Genomic DNA, 18,486 nt, shown 5'->3' on the forward strand with positions numbered 1-18,486 from the left:
GTGAAGGGCTTTTGTAGCCAGAGTAGCTTGGGACATGCAGAATTCATGCTTTTGTTCCAATTTGAAATGCAGTGGATTTCAGAGTTTAGCACGATGGTATTCTATGTCAAGTACTGTCTGAAAAACTTGTAAGAAGGTTGGTGATCTTCTTGAGTGTGTGTGTGTGTTTTGATAGATAGAAAAAAGAATACGTAGGGACCTTTGAGGTTTGAGTTGGTGTGATTCCAGTGCCTAATTTCTTTTGACAGGTTTTCTTACCTTTGCCCCCCAAAAAACATTTTACTCATTTCCCCACCCAAAATCTAAAGCAGAGTTCAGTGGATTCCAAGAACATGATATTTCCACTTGAAACAGGTTAGTATAGAGACGCTGTGCTCGTAATGACCTAGTATTAATATCCCCATTGATGTTTTGCGCTTTTTTTTTTTTTCAGGATTAATTAATGTGCATGAAACAATTCGTTTTTTAGTTACATACTTCTAAAGTAGTTTGTCATCAGTTTAGAAGTGAATCTTTGGGTAGATACGAAGGACCGCCATGAATGAGAGAGAGTTTCTTGCTGGAAGATCCTGAGCCGGTCCAAAAGCCTAGACTTCCCTGTTAAATTATGCCGGAGACTCTCTGTTTTTGTGCAGATCCCCACGCCTGTTAGCCTTCTCCCAGAGAGGAATCACAGGCAGTCGTAGTGTTACCTAGTTAGTTTTGTCAGACAACGGCGGTTTGGACAAGGCGATTGAATAAATGCTAGACTTAAGGTCCAGTGAAGAAACAAAGTACATTAAACACATCCATTTGTCAGCTACATTTCTGGAAAAATCTCCCAACCTATTTTTATCGGAGTAGTTTATCAGACCCATCCCTAACTACTTTTGGGTCCTCGCCGTTGGAATCCTGCAGGCTTGATACTGGTCTCTATCTTTGACCAAACCTAAAACTGAACTCCTTGCTTCCTGCCCCCGTTTCCTGTTCCCACAACAAAAATGTACAGGTCGTCCCATTCTGTTGTGTGTGACCTCTTTCGGTCCAGACTTTTGTTTGGATGGCCTGTCTTAACTGTTAATGGCTGTGGTGTCAGCTCTTTATGAGTGTATGTTTCCTCTGTCCGTTCGTTCAGATTCACCTTCCACGTCCTCCTAGAGCCAGATGTTACATCCCGTAGTCCCCATCCTAAGCCAGATGTCAGTCCCATAGCCCCCGGTTTAAAACTTGTCGGCGGCTCTCCTCTCACCCTTAGCCCGAAGTGAAGGTGCCCACTCTTCAGCCCTGTCACTCGCCACCTCCCCTCTCACGGCGCAGTCCCTTCCACACGGCTCACGCTAGGGCCCGGGCAGGGGCAGGCCTTGCACATTCACAGACTTTGCGCCCTTCCCTGTACCGTGGGGGCGAGGGGGGGTGGTAACCTTGGAGACTGAGGAGGGTTACAGAGGCGCTGTTGCCAAACGGTGCTCGTCCTGCCCAGCCACAGCCAGAAGCTCAGAAGACCGTGGCCACTCTTCGGTTGTCACACAGAGAGGTGGCGGCTCCGCTCATGCGCGTGGACTCGGAGGAGACTTGTCCACGGTCATGACGGCATTAGATATAGTAGCCAGAAACATGGAAACAGTCCCGTGTTGGTCAGCTGACAAGTGGGCACACGGGGTCTGACGTGTCCACAAATGGAGGATTTATCAGGGAGAAGGAACAGAATGCTGACCCCAGCTGCAACACAGATGGGCTCTGGAAACACCACGCAGACGCACAGAGTGAAAGAGGCCGATCGCAGAGGACGCCATATTGGACGGCTCCACTTGTACGAAACGTCCAGAATAGGCAGATCCAGAGAGACAGGAGTGGCTGCCAGGGGAGGCGGGTGGGGGCGGTAACGGCCGATGAGTACGGGGCTTCTTTGTGAGGCCACAGAATGTTCTAGATTCACTAGGTCATATACTTTGAGAGGGTGGTACCTAAGTCGTGTCTCAAGAAAACAGTTTTCAAAAATGAAAACGTAGCTGTGACGACACCTGCTTTCGGTGTCCCTGAGAGCGTCACCAGGTAACGGCATGTGTCCTTATGTTGGCCTCTGGCACACGGGGCCTGGTGCGTGGTGGATGCTTACTGGATGTTGCCGTGTGGACGTGTCTTTATGAAGCGAGCTGTTTGGGGTTCAGCTGGGAGATTGGTGAAACCTGGGAAAACTTCCTCAGAGCGAATTACGTTCTCAGAGTACACCCTCGCAGCTCACTGAAGTAGGACATGGACTCTGGAGACTCTAACCAAGTGGCCTCTTTCCCCCTTAGGACACACACCTGCTAAAACTGCTTAAGACGTTAGAAGGACACGCGTACGGCGTTTCTTACATTGCGTGGAGTCCGGATGACAACTATCTTGTTGCGTGTGGCCCAGACGACTGCTCTGAACTCTGGCTCTGGAACGTACAGGTGAGCGCGTTCCGTCCCTGCTTCGGCCCTTAAGGGAAGCCGTTCCGCACATCCACACACTCGAAACTTGACTCTCCCGTAGAGCAGAGCCATTCGGCCCCCTTGGCAAAGAGAATCCATCGGATGGAGCCCAGGTGTCCGAATGTATAAAGCTAATACCATGCTGAGCATCATAGAGTTTTGAAAAGAAAGAGGAATGAGTATCTTCAGGAATGGTGGACTTGACGCTGTTGACTGTGGGACTCTCCCCACCCACCCCAACCCCGCCCTCCCCAGAGGATGCCCTGTGGTTTCATAGTTTGAGGTACACGGAACTGCCATGTGACAGCCTCCCTGCGGGGTCAGACTTCTCACCTGGCGGCCACACCATTGTCCCCTGGCCTGTGTTTGGGGTTCTCATCTAAACTGGGAAACAAAGGAAGTCTCAGCTCTTAGTACTAAGCGCTCTGTTACTGTCTCTAAATGAAAACTTGGCCTTTATCTAGGGTCCCGTTTTTTAAAAATTAGCATTAAGTTCCTGCCATTAATTTTGTACTATGTTTGGGAAACCTCATAGTTACAATTTGAGGGTTGTTTTGGTTTTTTTAACTTCCTTCTGCAAGATGGCTGGTTCGATGCTGTTCTTTTCACTTTCCCGACGCGAGGCCAGAACGTGGTCCGGGCTGTGGTTTGAATGTAAAAATGCGAGTTGATGAGCTAGGCCTGGGAGTCCGGGGGCCTAGAAGTGAGTTGGTTTTTAATGAGAGAGTGGAGCTCAAACTCTGCAGAAGTGTGCACAGGGGGTACCCCTGAAGGTGACGGGCCACACTCTCGCTCTGCTGCTGCCCCAGGCAGTTCTCTCACTGCTCACTTGCTATTCATGTGTGAGACCCCACTTTCTTAAGGAAAACGTTCAAAAGTGGAGGAATACAGCGGTGACCTGGGCCCAGCACCCTGGATTCGGCAGTTAACATTCCGTACATTCTGTGTGGACATGTGTGTGCTCACGCATGAGGACGTGCATACACACTCACATAGACCTCCACATCCAAAACGTTTGGGAGGAAATAACACGTAGGATGTTTTATCCCAAATATTTAAGCACGTACCTGCTACAAAATAACGTTCTCCCATGTAACACGCGCTCCCGTCTTAACCTGACGTTAGCTATAATTAATCCTCTAATGTCTAACATTCGTTTCATGATCAGACACGCCCAGTGCCCTGCTAGTGTCTTCGTGCCATTTTTATCAAACCAGTGTGCACGCGGCGTGTGTTCGGGACCCCGTTCAGGGAGCGGCAAGGCACAGGAGAGTCCGTGGCTTTCTCAGCAAAACAGGCCTGAAGTGAATCTCCCCTATAAGACCAAAGGGGTTTTTTCCGTCAAAGCTGTTCTCCCCCATTCAAAGGAAGACGTGTCGTCATAACTCTACAGTGGTAGACTCAGGATTTATGGTGGCCACGGTCTTCCTGTGGGTCAGTTTTGAGTTTCTAGACAGTTACACGATGTTCTAGCTCGCCTGTTTGCTTGTGTGTTACTCAATGGGCCTGTTACGTAGTCCATTTTCACCTTATTCCTTTATATTTTTAGGTTGTTTCGTAATTACATACTCATATACGTGCTGTCCTGAGCGTAACAGAAGAAAAGACCATTTCTGCCTACAGAAATGTGTACTAACGTGTTTGTGACAGGAAGTGTGGAGGATTTAGCTGTTGCGTGTGTACTTGTGGTTCTAAACTGTTTCTCTCTAGCAACCCAAAAAGATAAGTAGGTGAGAGCAATTAACAATACGGGGGAAGGTTTTAACGTTGCTGGACCAGGGAAAATCAGGGAGACTTCTGGTTTTCTAGTTTAGTGTCCTCTTTGCTTTTATTACTTGGCCCCGTTTCCTGATCCTACACTTTGTTTTCACTGTTTTCTTTTTACTTTTGATTACCCATTTCTCACAGGAAAATTATGCCCATGTACTTTTTATTACATCAAGGGCAGCTAATCTCTCTCAGAGCCTTTCTAATCCATGAACAAAATGGAATCGAGACTAGATTAAATGGTATGTGTCTACCTTCTAAGTTGAATAACCTAAAAAAAATAAGAGGAGGGTGTTTCAGTTTTGTAACCACTAAACAGTCTTTCGTAGTTGGGAATACTTTAAAGTGGCTACGCCAAACAGTACAAAAGTTCTTCTTTTCTGAGACTTTTAGTTGAGATAAAATTAGATATCGGAGTGCCTGCGTGGCTCAGTCAGTTAAGCGTTTGACTCTTGATTTTGGCTCAGGTCATGATCTCACGGTTTGTGGGTTTGAGCCCCGTGTCGGGCTCTGCGCTGACAGCGTAGAGCCTGCTTGGGATTCACGCACACGTGCTCTCTCTCTAAATAAATAAACTTAAAAAAATTAGATATCAGAGAAATAATTTTCCTTTCTCTCTTCCCATCTTCCCTACTACATTTTGAGCATCTTGAGTATAAAATTTGACATAATTTAGAACACCCCTGCCCTAGTTCAAGGGCACAGTTTTTCAATCTATTACTCATGTTCTTGAGGAATTGCTAATGGCATTAACTGCAATTTTAGAATAAATCTGTAAAGGACTATGGGGTGAGGAGAAGTGGGAACTCAGAAGGAACAGGCCTGCAGGCTGAGCTTTTCACCACATTCTTAATTTCTCTTTGAGGCTGCGGTGTTTTTGTTTGTTCGTTTGCTTTTTATGAGGCTGGTGAAAATAGTTCATTTCTCCAGTTAGGAGGACTAAACTAACCAGATAGCCCGGTCACTGTTGGCTCTTCTTTATACATTCCCTTTAGAAGAATATCTGAAGGTCTTATCCACAGTTTTATTCCTCTGTAGACGGGAGAGCTAAGGACAAAAATGAGCCAGTCTCACGAGGACAGTTTAACAAGTGTGGCTTGGAATCCAGACGGGAAACGCTTTGTGACCGGAGGCCAGCGCGGCCAGTTCTATCAGTGTGTGAGTATGTCGTGCGCCTCTCCACGCCTCTGCTCTTCCGTTGTGTTTAAATAGTTCGTTTGCCGGGGTGCCTGGGGGGCCCAGTTGGGTAAGCGTCCGACTTCGGCTCAGGTCGTGATCTCACAGTTCGTGGGTTCGAGCCCCACGTCAGGCTCTGTGCTGACAGCTCGGAGCCTGGAGCCTGCTTCCGATTCTGTGTCTCCCTCTCTCTCTGCCCCTCCTATACTCATGCTCTGTCTGTCTGTCTGTCTGTCTGTCTGTCTGTCTCTCTCTCTCTCAAAAATGAATAAACGTTAAAAAAAAAAAAGTTTAAAATAGTCGCTTGCCTTGGTATCTCGAATAAGATACGTCCCACGAAGACCTGCTTTGCGCTCGTTCTGAATGAGCAGAGTGTGCAGAACTGTCTGTTCTCCTTTTTATACAAACTATGGACTTTGAGTTTAGTAAGACGTAAAAAATTATTCTACTGGGCATTTTGTTCTCATAAACAAGTTTCTAATGTATAGGATTGAAAAATATTTTACTATTCTTTTGAGGTTTTAGGTTTTTTGTATCAAAAATACGCGGAGTTTCATGAGCAGGTGGTCTTAAGTATTTGAGGACTAAAAGTGGTGAGGACAGCTACCAGAGAGCCTTCCAGTCGTTTTTTGAAATGTCTTTTGATTAGCATCTGCCCTGCTGATCTTGGATTGGCTGTCTGACGAGCAGAAGTACTAGGTGACGATCCTGTGACGAGTCCTGTCACGAGGCCAGCTCTGCCAGGGGTGTGATGTCATCAGGCCCCGTCTTCTCGAGGCTCAGTGCCAGGGGCACTTCGAGACATGTTTTGAAGACCAGAATCAAACAAGATCCTGAATCCCGTAAATCGCTAAATGTCGCTGGAGATGCGTACCGTGAAGACTTAACGTGGTCCTTACAGACTGGGGGGCCTTCCGTTAAGCTGGCCGTGGGACACGTGCTTGCTTACAAGCCCCCAGTGCTTTTTTTGTTCCCAGTCGTCTCAGCACAGTGTATTGATCTACGTGTGATCCTCCCATTTTTTAAGTGGAGTTTCTGTTTGTGGGCTAATGCACTGTCCTACTTTTATTTCTTACTCCCTCCGTTTTGCTTTAACGGAGGGACAACTGACACGTAACATTATGTTAGTTTCAGGGGTACAGCATAATGACTTGATGTTCGTGTGCGTTGAAAATTACGACCACGGTAATTGTCCACTACCATCCAAAGTTGTCGTGAGGACTGTTAAGATATACCCTCTTAGCAACTCTCAATCTGCAAGTTAGTCACCACGCTGTACGTGGCAGCATTTAAGCCGTTTGTTCTTAAGTCCCTGGCTGCGAGATGACCACGACGTCTCTGCCGACCCCGCCGTCCCCTACGGTATTGACCCCTTCGGGACGAGGACTTGGCAGCCCGGCCCCCTGGGGAACGGGAACAGGGTGCCTCTCCGACCTTGGAACATTCAACAAGATGATAATCCTGGGAGCTGTGATCTGTAGAACACATGACACACTGGAGCACGTTACAAGTTTTTAAAGTGCTGTAGCATGTTCTGGCTTCCGTAAAGCTGCAGTTACCGTGTCAGCAACCTTTTCCAGATCACAGCTTCTGAGTGGTTAGGATAAACCTCAGTATAATGCATCTTAAAGGAGCGTTTGAATTCTTTTCCAATAGTAGCGAGGCCCTTACTTGGAATTTAGGGATTCTTTCTATTTATTGTATTTGCCTGTGCCTGGCTGGTTATTGAAGGAAAGATGGATTTTACAGAGGTCCCCCCCCCCCAACAGTTTTATTGTTGTAATGCAATTTGCCCTGTATTCAAATTTTTGTGACTAAAACCAGTCGTGGAACAATTAAGTTGAGATCAGGAAAAAACAAACGTTGCTGCAGAAAGACGTTGCCAAGAGATTCTTTGTTTGCTTTCCACGTGCTGGTCAGCTTTGGGGCTAAATGGTGCTTTTCTCCTCAGGACTTAGATGGTAACCTCCTTGACTCCTGGGAAGGGGTCAGAGTGCAATGCCTCTGGTGCTTGAGCGACGGCAAGACGGTTCTGGCATCGGATACACACCAGCGAATCCGGGGGTACAACTTCGAGGACCTTACAGATAGGAACATGTAACTATTTTTTGTACCCGTTAAATATTCGTTGATTCATGTTAAAACGTGTGGTGGAACTTGCTATTGTAGAAGAAGAGTTTTTATGTTGTGGATTTGGTTTGCCTGTTTGGATTGGCGGGTCTGGTGGTGCCGAGTAACCAGAAACTCAGATTTTCTTCCTTGATTAAAATAGTGCGTAGCGGTGACTACAGACAGAACCGTGGTCTTTAAGCTAGTAGAACAGGTTACATTTTGATCATTTGAATGTCTTGATTTTCAGTATGTTGCTTCTGACAGATTATTTTCTGGTTACAGAGTACAAGAAGATCACCCCATTATGTCTTTTACTATTTCCAAGAACGGCCGGTTAGCTTTGTTAAATGTAGCAACTCAGGTAAGCTTCTCGTTCTCTCAAAGAGTTAGTGTGGTTCAGATTTTAATTGCGATTTTTGGGGTGTGTGTGTGCGTGTGTGTATAAACGAATATTTCTACAAATACTTTTTCTTCAAGACTGCTGTTTTTACAGATTCTTAAATTTTACCACACGTGTTTGACCTTTAAAGGTGTAGAGTCAACCATAAATTTATCAGAACATTGGCATTTTGTGTAACGAGACACTAAAACTGTTCCATCAAGCAAAGGGAAATTCACAGATGACTTTTTAAAAATCTTTTGAATTGAGGGACAATAAATATGTCCATTTTCTTTTGCCTACAGGGAGTTCATTTATGGGACTTGCAAGACAGAGTTTTAGTAAGAAAGTATCAAGGTGTCACGCAAGGGTTTTATACGATTCATTCATGTTTTGGAGGCCATAACGAGGACTTCATCGCTAGTGGCAGTGAAGGTAAGTCGTGTGCACTGCGGGACCGTGTGTACGGATGGGGTGGGAGCTCTGTGACCGTCTCCGTGTGTGAAGGTGGCCATGTTGCCGGGCAGACTCAGGGTGTTAACACGGGTAAAAATTGTAAGAGAGCACTGGTCACGCTTGGCGCGTGCGTCACATCAAGGTTCACTTAAATCCAAACTCTTTCAAATGCCGGCCTGCTCTTTTCATGAGGCTGGTGGCGTTCAGAGGTTAGTAGGATCTATAAAAAGTCAGGTTGATTATGATGATTTAGCTGAACTTAGACAAAATTGACGATCGCTAGATCTTTAGTGGTTTTGTGATGGCCAAAGAGAATAATAGAGTTTGATAATTCTTACAGTCTCAGAAAAGCTGAAGTTCTAGAAGAGTCTCTACTGCCTTGCAGAGTAAATGTGCTCTCCAGTTGGCTAACATCAGTGTTTCAGGCAGGCTTGTTCCCAAAGTAGTCCGGTTTAAGAGAGAAATTGTTTAAAATACGCAACATAGGTAGGTGAGTAAGTACTGAGAGTTAGTGTACCTTTTAAGGTGAAAGAAATACAAGTCATGGGAAATTACTGAAAATTTTCATTGGCCACGTTGAGTACCCACTGTACTGTTCTGAGTACTAGGGCAGCAAGTTATTTAAGTCACTTTTAAAAGTACTGAATCGGGGCGCCTGGGTGGCGCAGTCGGTTAAGCGTCCGACTTCAGCCAGGTCACGATCTCGCGGTCCGGGAGTTCGAGCCCTGCGTCGGGCTCTGGGCTGATGGCTCAGAGCCTGGAGCTTGCTTCCGATTCTGTGTCTCCCTCTCTCTCTGCCCCTCCCCCGTTCATGCTCTGTCTCTCTCTGTCCCAAAAATAAATAAACGTTGAAAAAAAAAAAAATTAAAAAAAAAAAATTTTAATAAAAAAAAAAGTACTGAATCTAGTTTTACAACCTAGACCAAGGTACTGCATTATGTTGCTAATGTTCCATGTTTGCTACCCGGGTACTGTCTTGTCAGTACACAGAGGATCACAGAGTAACACAGGAGTTTTTCCTCTGAGTATGAGATGTACTTAAGAACTAGAACAGGGCCGCCCCAGGTGGCTCTGTCGGCCAAGCGTCGGACTCTTGATTTCCGCTCAGGTCGTGATCTCACGGTTCATGAGTTCGAGCCGCGCGTTAGGCTCTGCACTGACAGCATGGAGCCTGCTTGGGATTCTCTCTCCCTCTCTCTCTACCCTTCCCCCACTTTCACTCACTCTCTCAAAAGTAAACTTTAAAAAAAAAAAGAATCAGGACAAAGACCTTTAGGGATTCATATGAAGCATACGAATTTATCTGTTGTTTCTTTCACTAAAAAAAAAAAAAAAAAAACAGATAAGATTGAGAAGAGTGGTTTGTAGGTGACACTTTTGAAAAGTTTATGTCTTTGCAGTTAGAAATCCTTTTTTTTTCCTGGTAGTGTAATCATTTATTTTCACCCGGATTCCGCCTTGGCTCCTACTTTGACACGGTCCACACTTGGGAAGCCTTCTGCCTGCCTGCCCACTTCCCCCCCCGGGTCTCTCGCAGCCCTGCTCCCCCTCTTCAGCCTCACGGCCCTTCCGAATGGCACACGTGCCCTAGAAATGCCCGGAGAGCCTTCTGGCCGCCTCTGTCGCCAGTGACACAGTCCTTCATTCTAGGCCCCGAACAGACTTTGAACTAACGATGAATACTGTGAGCACAGCACAGTATGTTCTCTTCGGGGCTGCAAGTGACACATACCTGGAATAGTGAGACGCGCGTTCTCAAGTCCGGGTGGTAGAGCGGTTCTGAAAACGTCCTGAGCGCCAAGCGGATGTAGTGAATGTCTCCTGTCCCGAGACGGTCACATTAATCCACCTGTCGTTCGTTTGCAAGGAAAATATTTCAAGAACCTTCCAAATCCCCAAACACGTGAACAGCAGTATAAAATAGAGCAATGAGGAAACCTTTTCCCAGAAGAGTTCTGCTGTTACTCAAGCGTGTTCATTGTGCTGGTGATATAAAAAAACTTGCTTTATTTTTTTGCCCTTGCGTGAGCTGTGGGTGCCCTGGACGGTGGCAGCCGGCAGGGCTCGGTCAGCAAGCCGGTGGCTCTGACCCTGAGCCATGCCTCAGCCGCACACTCCGTGGGTGTGTGCTCACAAAGTGCTCCCCACAGTAGGCAGGCACCTTCACGCTCTTCAGACCTGTGGTGTCCTTCTTTGGAGCTCCTCCAGTTCGGGGGGCAGCGGGGCTAATCTGCCGGTCTTTCTCCGTGTTTTTTCTTCTTCTGCAAGGAGAAATGATCGAGCAGCATACGCCTTCTGGCGAGCTCCGCTAGTTCTCCTGCGGGAGTCTCCACTTTTGCTTCACACACGCACGCGGGATGCTCAGAGGCAGCCCAGCCTCACATCGTCACGTTAGACGTTCTGAAGCCAGGACGTCGTCCTTTCCCACCCCCCCACCAGGAGTTCCCACGCTGGCCACTAGTGGCACGTCTTGAGGTTGAATGCTTTTCTGACTCAGCCAGGATTCTGCCCTCTGTTTAAGGACCATCACTTCATGGTAACACGTGGTGTCTCCTCTGTGCCAGGCTCTTTTCAAAACTCTGTTCCTTACACAAACTCATTTTACCCTCGTGCATGATAAGGTAAGTCCAGTCCCTCCTTTACGGCTGCAGTGTCGCCAGGAGCGGGTTATGTGTCCACAGCAACGGGGCTGGTCGGTGGTGGAGGGTGGCCGGGCATTGAGTAGCCGCGGCTTCAGAGCCTCCGCTGTCCCCGAGCCCGGAAAGGGCGTGGGCAGCACCGTGTAGGCCCAGGACACGGTGTCCGGGACCTAGTGTGCGCTACACACCCCGCGAGGGGTCCGCTGTCACCTGTGTCATTGCTGTTGCTGAATTTGGACACATAGCTTTTCTGTCACGTCCAGTTTCCCTAGCATTTATTGTCTCTGTCCTAGGTTTGTTCACGTCAGAAGATGTAGACTGTTGCTCAGGTCTTACAGAACATTGCAGATTCTGTGATGACTTGAGGGCTGATCAATCACCTTTAACAGGGAAATGTGTATTTTGTTAAAATGGCTTTTTTCGGAAGGTAATTTATCGAGCTGCTCGTGGCACATCTTGATCACGTCACATGTTCTGTGTGTAGCGAATAAAAAATTGAAGGTCACTAGGACAACTCCCTAACTTTTCTTTGAATTGCCGTTTGTTCAGATCACAAGGTTTACATCTGGCACAAACGTAGTGAACTGCCCATCGCAGAGCTGACAGGGCACACGCGCACAGTCAACTGCGTGAGCTGGAACCCACAGATCCCATCCCTGATGGCCAGCGCCTCCGATGACGGCACTGTTAGAATATGGGGACCAGCACCTTTTATAGACCACCAGAATATTGAAGGTAACCCCACTGCACGGCAGCCAGGCTCCCTCCTGACGGAACAGGGCCCCACTCGTTGTAAAGTTTCAGGACTTTTAAGCGTGGGACAGAATTTATGTTCTCCCTCATTTAGAGGCTGTATACGCTCTCCCTTCACAGGAGTGTAAGCAATGTGAGAGGCGGGGGGGTGGGGTGGGGGGTGTGCACGTGTGTGCGTGTGTGTGCGTGGTGACAGTGGGGAGAATAAACTGGAATGTGCCACCTCCTTCATATCCTCTGGCTGTGGTCAGTTCAACAGCGTATGGAAAATCATCTTGCTTCATGATGCAGGAAGCATTTTATATTTTTATACCCACGAGAACTAGCCATTGTCCAAAATGTGAACCACTTTAGAACGATCTTGATTATGGATTTTACTCTTAAAAATAAACCTGTATGGCACCATGTGGCACCCCAGCCCCTGTGCAGAGGAGAGGGAAGGAAACTGAACATCCCCCGTACCTTGGGGCCAGGCAGCATGCCGGCCTGGTCGTTCGTGTGCGGTCTTGCACAAATCCTCCTGGCCCTCCGAGAGACACGTTTACCCTCAGTTCTGGAGGGTTCCAGACGGAGTTGGGCCAGGCCTCACTCGAGCGCTGCCGGCCTTCGAGTCCCGAATCCAAGAGGGTTTTCTCACGACCTTGGAATGCTTGGTAACGAAGCAGGCCCAGAGCGAGGAAGTGAACAGTGGAGGACAAGGCTCCGTTGAGCAAGACATTGTGGCTGGAGGGAAGACGTGATGAGAAGGTTTATGGAAAGGACTTAACTCCGCTTTCACACAGAGCAGGTGAAGTGTTTTGTTTGCTTAGAAGGAAGTCCCTGACCTAGAAAACCGAGAGGAGATTTGCGTTCATTTTGTCCCACATAAATGAGCCAGAAAGGCAACCGGCTGCTGTCAGATGAGAGCGGGAGCCTGAAGGACGACAGGGGTGAAGTTTGTGAACCCACTGCTCGGTGGTTCAGGGCCCGAAGGGCCGTTGGCCTGTGCGTCACCGCACGGCAGACCCGCTTCCTCAGGGAAAGCCATGAGGACTCAGCCTCCGCTCCGTTCGTTGTCCTGTTTCAGTTTCTGGGCCGGGGCTCTACGTTGCATACGTCCGTCACTGGTCGTACGTGCGTTTCTAACCTTATCAGTCATTTGGAAGTTGTCTCTTCAAATAAGATTTGAAGGCAAAGAAGAATCTTCGGTCTGTGGTAACAGATTGACCTTCTGAGTGGATTTATCTTAGACACACCCTTGAGCTTCTCTCTCTGTGGCAGTGAAGAGCCGCTGTGCTGCTCGGGGGGCGGGGGGGGGGGTGCTTAGTTGATGTGGATGCACCGGATGTGGTGCGGCTCTGAGCTCTGGTCCGGGTCAACGGCTCTGCCTTGGGTTTTGGCAATGTCGATAGAGCCAGAGACACATAGCCCTAAAACAGGAAAAATGCTTCTGTGTAACCGGATATGTGGCTCTTACGCCTTCTGGGTAGCACGCTTCTGGTTCTTTATCCCCCACTCGAAGAAACTTTTTTTTTTTTTTTTTAAATGAACACCTGTTTGGAATAGAAATTTTGAAAAGTATAGGTGAGGCTGAAGAAAACAACCTCCAAAAACCATGACACCCTAAGTAAGATCCTTTTATGATAACGGTAGAGTTCACAGGCGGTGACGCTGCTACGGCCTGGATGGCACGAAAGACCGCTGAGTGTGATTCCGTTTGTATGAAACGTCCTGAGCAGGCATACCCCCAGACACTGAAAGTAGACGGGCTGGGGGCCGGTGTTTGCGGACGAGTGCCAACAGGTGACGAAAACATTCCGCAGTTGATGGAGGTGACGGTTGTACAGTCCTGTGGACGTACCGGTAGTAACTGTTGAGTTGTGCGCTTAAGTGGGTGTGTTGTGTGTGTCGTGTGTGGCCGACCCACAGCCAGAGAGGGGAGGCTGATGACTGCAGACCTTGAGACGGGCGAAGCAAGGCCATGGTCGCAGGGCCGTGAGAGTCTAGTGTGATCGTTCACTTGGGGAACAGAGTAATGAATGTAGACTGTCCCAAGTTAAGACCTGATACAAACACTTGGTTTTAATGATTATGGTGGAAATGTCAAGCGTGTGCCTTGGCGTGATTATTTTTCAGTGGGAGTACGGGTTGTAATGTCACGATGCTGATATTAAAACTTACTAACTGGTAACTTTTTTCTTCCCCTCCCCTCTCCCCTCCCCCTCCCCCCCCCACCTCCTCCCCGCCCTCCAAACACATTTCTTCGTCTTGTCTTCATTCAGAGGAATGCAGTAGCATGGATAGTTGATGGCGAGTGTGGAGCAGACGGCTTCTGTTTAACTTAAAATTAGTCGTATTTTAATGGCTTGGGATTTGGTGCAAACAAACATGATTGATAGCTGGACAGACATGCTCGTCATGAAAAAAAGAACCATTTCTGAAGCCCGATTGGGGCCAAACATTTACACCTTGCTTCATAGTAACCAGTTGAGATGAAGCACGTCGTTAGAACGTTGTTGGACGCCATGTTGAATCGCCCCCATCGGTTGTGAAGGACTGTGCTACATTCAGGCTTACCCACCGAACTCCGTATATATATTGTTTTCCCTCCCGCCTTTTGTCTGGTGGGACACCATTCTTGTTGCTCTTCTGTGTAATGAAGTTTAAATGCTTGTTTGGAAAACTTTATTTAACAGTTTAGAAGGCTTGATAGAAGGAGTGCATTAGTCTGAAGAGTACACATTGGATAGGAAAGAATTTCCTTCTTTTGTTTCTCCAAATCTTTCCGCCTTATTTAGCTTGAGATCTTTGCAGCTTGGTTCATGGATTCTAGCCTTTGCCCGTTGCGCAGTAGATACTGATCCAGATGACAAACCAGTGAACTATGTCAAAAGCACTCTCAATATTACATTTGACAAAAAGTTTTGTACTTTTCACATAGCTTGTTGCCCCGTAAAAGGGTTAACAGCACAATTTTTTAAAAATAAATTAAGAAGTATTTATAGGATTAAAGTGACTTCATTTGTATACATTTGGAATCTAAACCAGCTTAAAAAAAAAGTTTCCTCTATGACTTAAGATACGCAGTAAAACTGACGCTCTTCCGGAATCCCACATGAGACTTGGTCAGAAACAGAGCTTGGAAGGACATTACACAGGAAATCCAGAGTAACCCCTTGGAGGTTTCCCCCCCTTTTGTTTTTTTTTTTTTTTGGTTTTTTTTTTTTTTCCCCGAAGGAACATCAGTACCTGATGTCGAAGAAATTCAAGATTCCAAAAGAGAATTTTAAGCCTATACCAACAGGAGAGCTCGGTAGTGAGTCAGTGTAGGCTTTCCGCAAAGCATGTTCCGAGCTGTTCCCGGCTTGGAGGTCTGCTCTGGTGGGGTCCGGCACGAGTGGAAAGCAGGTGTGACCACCGGGGAAGTTCATAGCATGACCCAGCGTGTTAGAAGACTCCACAGGGCACAGACCGAAACTGGGTTTCACACCTCCTAGTCCTGTGTCTGAACTGCCCGTAACGTTTTGACCTGTCGAGGGACGTACACGTACAGAACGCTCCTCCTCAGTTTTTCAGATCTTGCCAGACTGAACCTCATTCCAAACTGGTGCTGTGGGTAGTCTTTGCCTCCCCCTCCCCTGGTAGTTCAAGGAAAGGTGTCCTCCGTGGGAAAGCACTTTCAATCCTGAGAAGTTCACGTCTGAAAGAAGCCAAAAGCCTCCCGTTCACATTGTGCTTTTAAACCCCGTAACAGCTGGACGCGGCGTGCGTACTTCGTCTCCTTGGGAACCACCTCCCCGTTCCGGCAGAGGGTCCGAGGGGACCGCGGCTGTTACGGTGGGGAGAGGAGCGGGGGTGCCCCCGAGATGAGGTTCTGGCGAGGAAAAGGGCCTGTGCCAAGTCCCCTCTGGGGCCCGGGACCCTCAGAGCAGAGCGAGAAGGGCTCGGGTGTCAGGGACTCTCCTGTGGGGGCGGGGACGTCAGGGAGGGGAGACGAAAGAAAAACACAATTGGCCTTAAAATAGCACGGATTCTCCCAAAAGCTCATAGTAAGAGGAAGCTACAGACCGTGTCAGCAGATGATTTTATCAAATTGGTATGTAAAAGATTTCTTTAAGCTCCATTTTGCAGAGACCCCCACTTAGAGAATCAAGAATTCCTGTTTTGATACTTCTAAGTTACAATAACGATCTGTTACAGTTTATCTGGTACTTCATTTTTCTTAACTAAAATTACTTCTTACTTTAAGCTTGAATAAAAGTCTTCATTGGTAACTGTATATAATTCAGTGGCAACTTCTCTTTCCCGCAGTACAGTTTTCCGCCCCGAAGCCGTTAGGCAATGCACCCCGTCTCCACAGTAGCATCTCTGACGAACTGTGGGCCCAGAAACGCCACGGCTGCTGACAGGTTAGGTCCAGCGCGCTCCCTGAGGTCCGCGCCCGTCCGTGGGCTTCGGCCTCCGCTCCTCCCACTGCACCCGGCCGCCCCCACGCAGGAGCCCAGTGCTCCGCGGGTAGTTGAGGACCTCTAAAAAAGCGGAATAAAAGGGAGACACGCTGGCCAGGGAACAGAACTCCACTAAGGCGGAGTAACGATGATGCCGAGGACCCCGCGGTGTCCCGCACACGGGGGTGCCTCACCGTGCCCGCTCCTGCACCTGCCGCGCGGGGGCCCGTAGGGCAGGCCGGGGGTGGCCCGTAGCTATGAAGTGACCAGCTCCGCCAGGGCTCTAGTCTCTGCGTAGGCTCGAGAGCAAGGGGACGGCCAAGCCGGTACAACGTACTAACGTAGAAACTGAAAAGTACCAATACTTTTTGCACATAGATCAAAACTAGAGTGGAGAATTTGGGCTCCAAAAATCAGGTTAGTAGGCTCATTTCCATGTGCTTAAAAATGTTTTTGTTCTTGTTGGTTGATTAAGGGCTAGGGCAAGTCTAAAATGGAATGCCTTTTGCCTCCAAACAATCGGTTGTCGACAGTACAGTGTCGGATGTGAGGCGGGTGGGGGTGGCGACGGAGAAGTTGGGGGAGGGGGGGCGGGGAGGGGTGACCGCTAGCGTCCCTACCCTCCGCGTTCCCGCTGCTCCTCTAGGTCAGGCAGACATGTTGTGTTTAAACCAGGTAAGTCGCTTAAACAGGAGATTGTGCCGGCGAGCGTCCCCACGGATTGGCCGGTGTTCGTGGGTGGGAGAGCAAAAGGGATTACTTAACTTTAAATACAAACTAAGTGATTCGAGTCACCTGCCTAGTTGTAAGGGGGGAAAAAAAATCCTAACTCCTCGTCAGTATTTTAGTCTGAAATCCCGCTCGTAGAAATACGATTTTTTCGTTCTTAAGCGTGTTCTCCCTCTAGAGTGGCGTTCCGTGACATTAATAGAAAACCCTTCTTCCCCACCCCTCCCCACCTTGAAATTTTCTTTTTTAGGATGTTGTTTCCTGCACACAAGAACTGACCTAGCACTCTGCTCACGGTGGTAAATATATCGTACATCTCTTGAAAGGGAGATATCTGTCAGGTTCTTTCACAGCAGAAGAATGGCAGCTTTTGAATGGGGAGGAAAGAAGACGTTTTTCTTAATATCCTTTTGGTCCCGTCTCTAAGACGTACACGTACCTCGCTTTAATTTTTAACTTCCCGTTTAGACTTCCGCAACTGTCTTTCGGCGTTCCTCTCCAAAAGAGTCCTTGGGTTTTCAAAACCATCCCCGATTCCATCGAAACTGCTCACTTTAAGAGAAGAGGTGAATTTGCGTTTCTTTACGCTTAGACACTTTCTAAAAACAGGGTGAACTTCGTTGCAATCCTCAGTGTTGTTGAGCTGTTGTCACAGTAGCTGCCCTCTAGTTGCAGAAACGAAATCCATAAAAGCCCGCCCCCTGTCTACTTAGTCCGGGTAGGCTGGACTGAATGAAACTACTAGTGTAAAAACGCGTGCGTGTTGTGTGTCTGTGTGCAAGAGAGCGTACCGAACTCATAAAAAGCCCTAGAAACAGCTTTCTGGGCTCTTCGTGTCAATTTTAGGAAGTCTCGTGCACATGTGAAGTGCCCTCTCTGAACTCAAGGTCTGGTTAATACTGGTATATTTTTATAAGACTCAGATGTGTCCCCCACGCTTAAACGTTTGCGTTACCGGGGTCAATGTGCTAAAACGGAGTCGTAACATTTTTAGGCACGGATGGAAAAAATGTCATTGGCTCCTTGAAAAACGTGTGTGTGTGGCGAGGGGAATAGATCCACAAAAGCATGTATGTACTTTAACAAACCAAGCTGTAGAGATCAGGGAAAGAACTTAAGTGTTGATCTCAAGATACCTAAATTGTCAAGATTTACATGGCATTGTGGTGGAACTAGTTAACGCTTAGAGCTTTCGGTATGTAATAACTATTGCTATGGACTGATTCAGTGTTTCAAAGGATTGTGTTCTTAAATTTGGGGGAGTTCTGGTTTTTTGTTTCTGTTTTTTTTTTTTTTTTAACTGCCTCTCAGATTATATTTAGTAGTTTAAATTTCTTGGCTTTATTATTTCATTAAAGCATAAAAAACTTCAGGTCTCCGGTATTTATTTTCACCTGTTCTACTAATTATTTACAAAACATTCTTTGTTAACTTTTATTTTATAAATGTGTAGTATATTAAGCGTCTTTAAAATTTTGTTCAATTGAAACTACATTAACTTTGATTTGCTTTACTGGGATTTTTTTTTTTTTTAATACACCTTTTCCGTGTCAGTGCATAGCACTTACCCAATTGTTTGTATTCCCTCTCAATCCAATAAACAGAATGAA

At 47.3% G+C, this 18,486-nt stretch overlaps 1 protein-coding gene across 2 annotated transcripts in view; it reads left to right on the top strand.

Annotated features, from left to right (window-relative positions):
- WDR26 (WD repeat domain 26) overlaps positions 1–18,248 on the top strand; it is a 40,175-nt gene extending 21,927 nt beyond the window's left edge. For both annotated transcript variants that reach the window (XM_047077168.1, XM_047077166.1), the window contains exons 8-14: positions 2,277–2,417; positions 5,244–5,363; positions 7,333–7,478; positions 7,776–7,854; positions 8,178–8,307; positions 11,517–11,702; positions 13,982–18,248. In XM_047077168.1, the coding sequence (XP_046933124.1) occupies positions 2,277–2,417; positions 5,244–5,363; positions 7,333–7,478; positions 7,776–7,854; positions 8,178–8,307; positions 11,517–11,702; positions 13,982–14,007 (828 nt within the window). In that variant the 3' untranslated portion in view covers positions 14,008–18,248. The remainder of the gene's footprint in view (positions 1–2,276; positions 2,418–5,243; positions 5,364–7,332; positions 7,479–7,775; positions 7,855–8,177; positions 8,308–11,516; positions 11,703–13,981) is intronic.
- Positions 18,249–18,486: the final 238 nt, after the last annotated feature.

This window comes from Lynx rufus, unplaced genomic scaffold (assembly GCF_022079265.1).
Source record: "Lynx rufus isolate CCGP_SWC_20201006 ecotype Redwood Valley unplaced genomic scaffold, mLynRuf1.p SCAF_15, whole genome shotgun sequence".
NCBI classification, from domain to species: domain Eukaryota; kingdom Metazoa; phylum Chordata; class Mammalia; order Carnivora; family Felidae; genus Lynx; species Lynx rufus.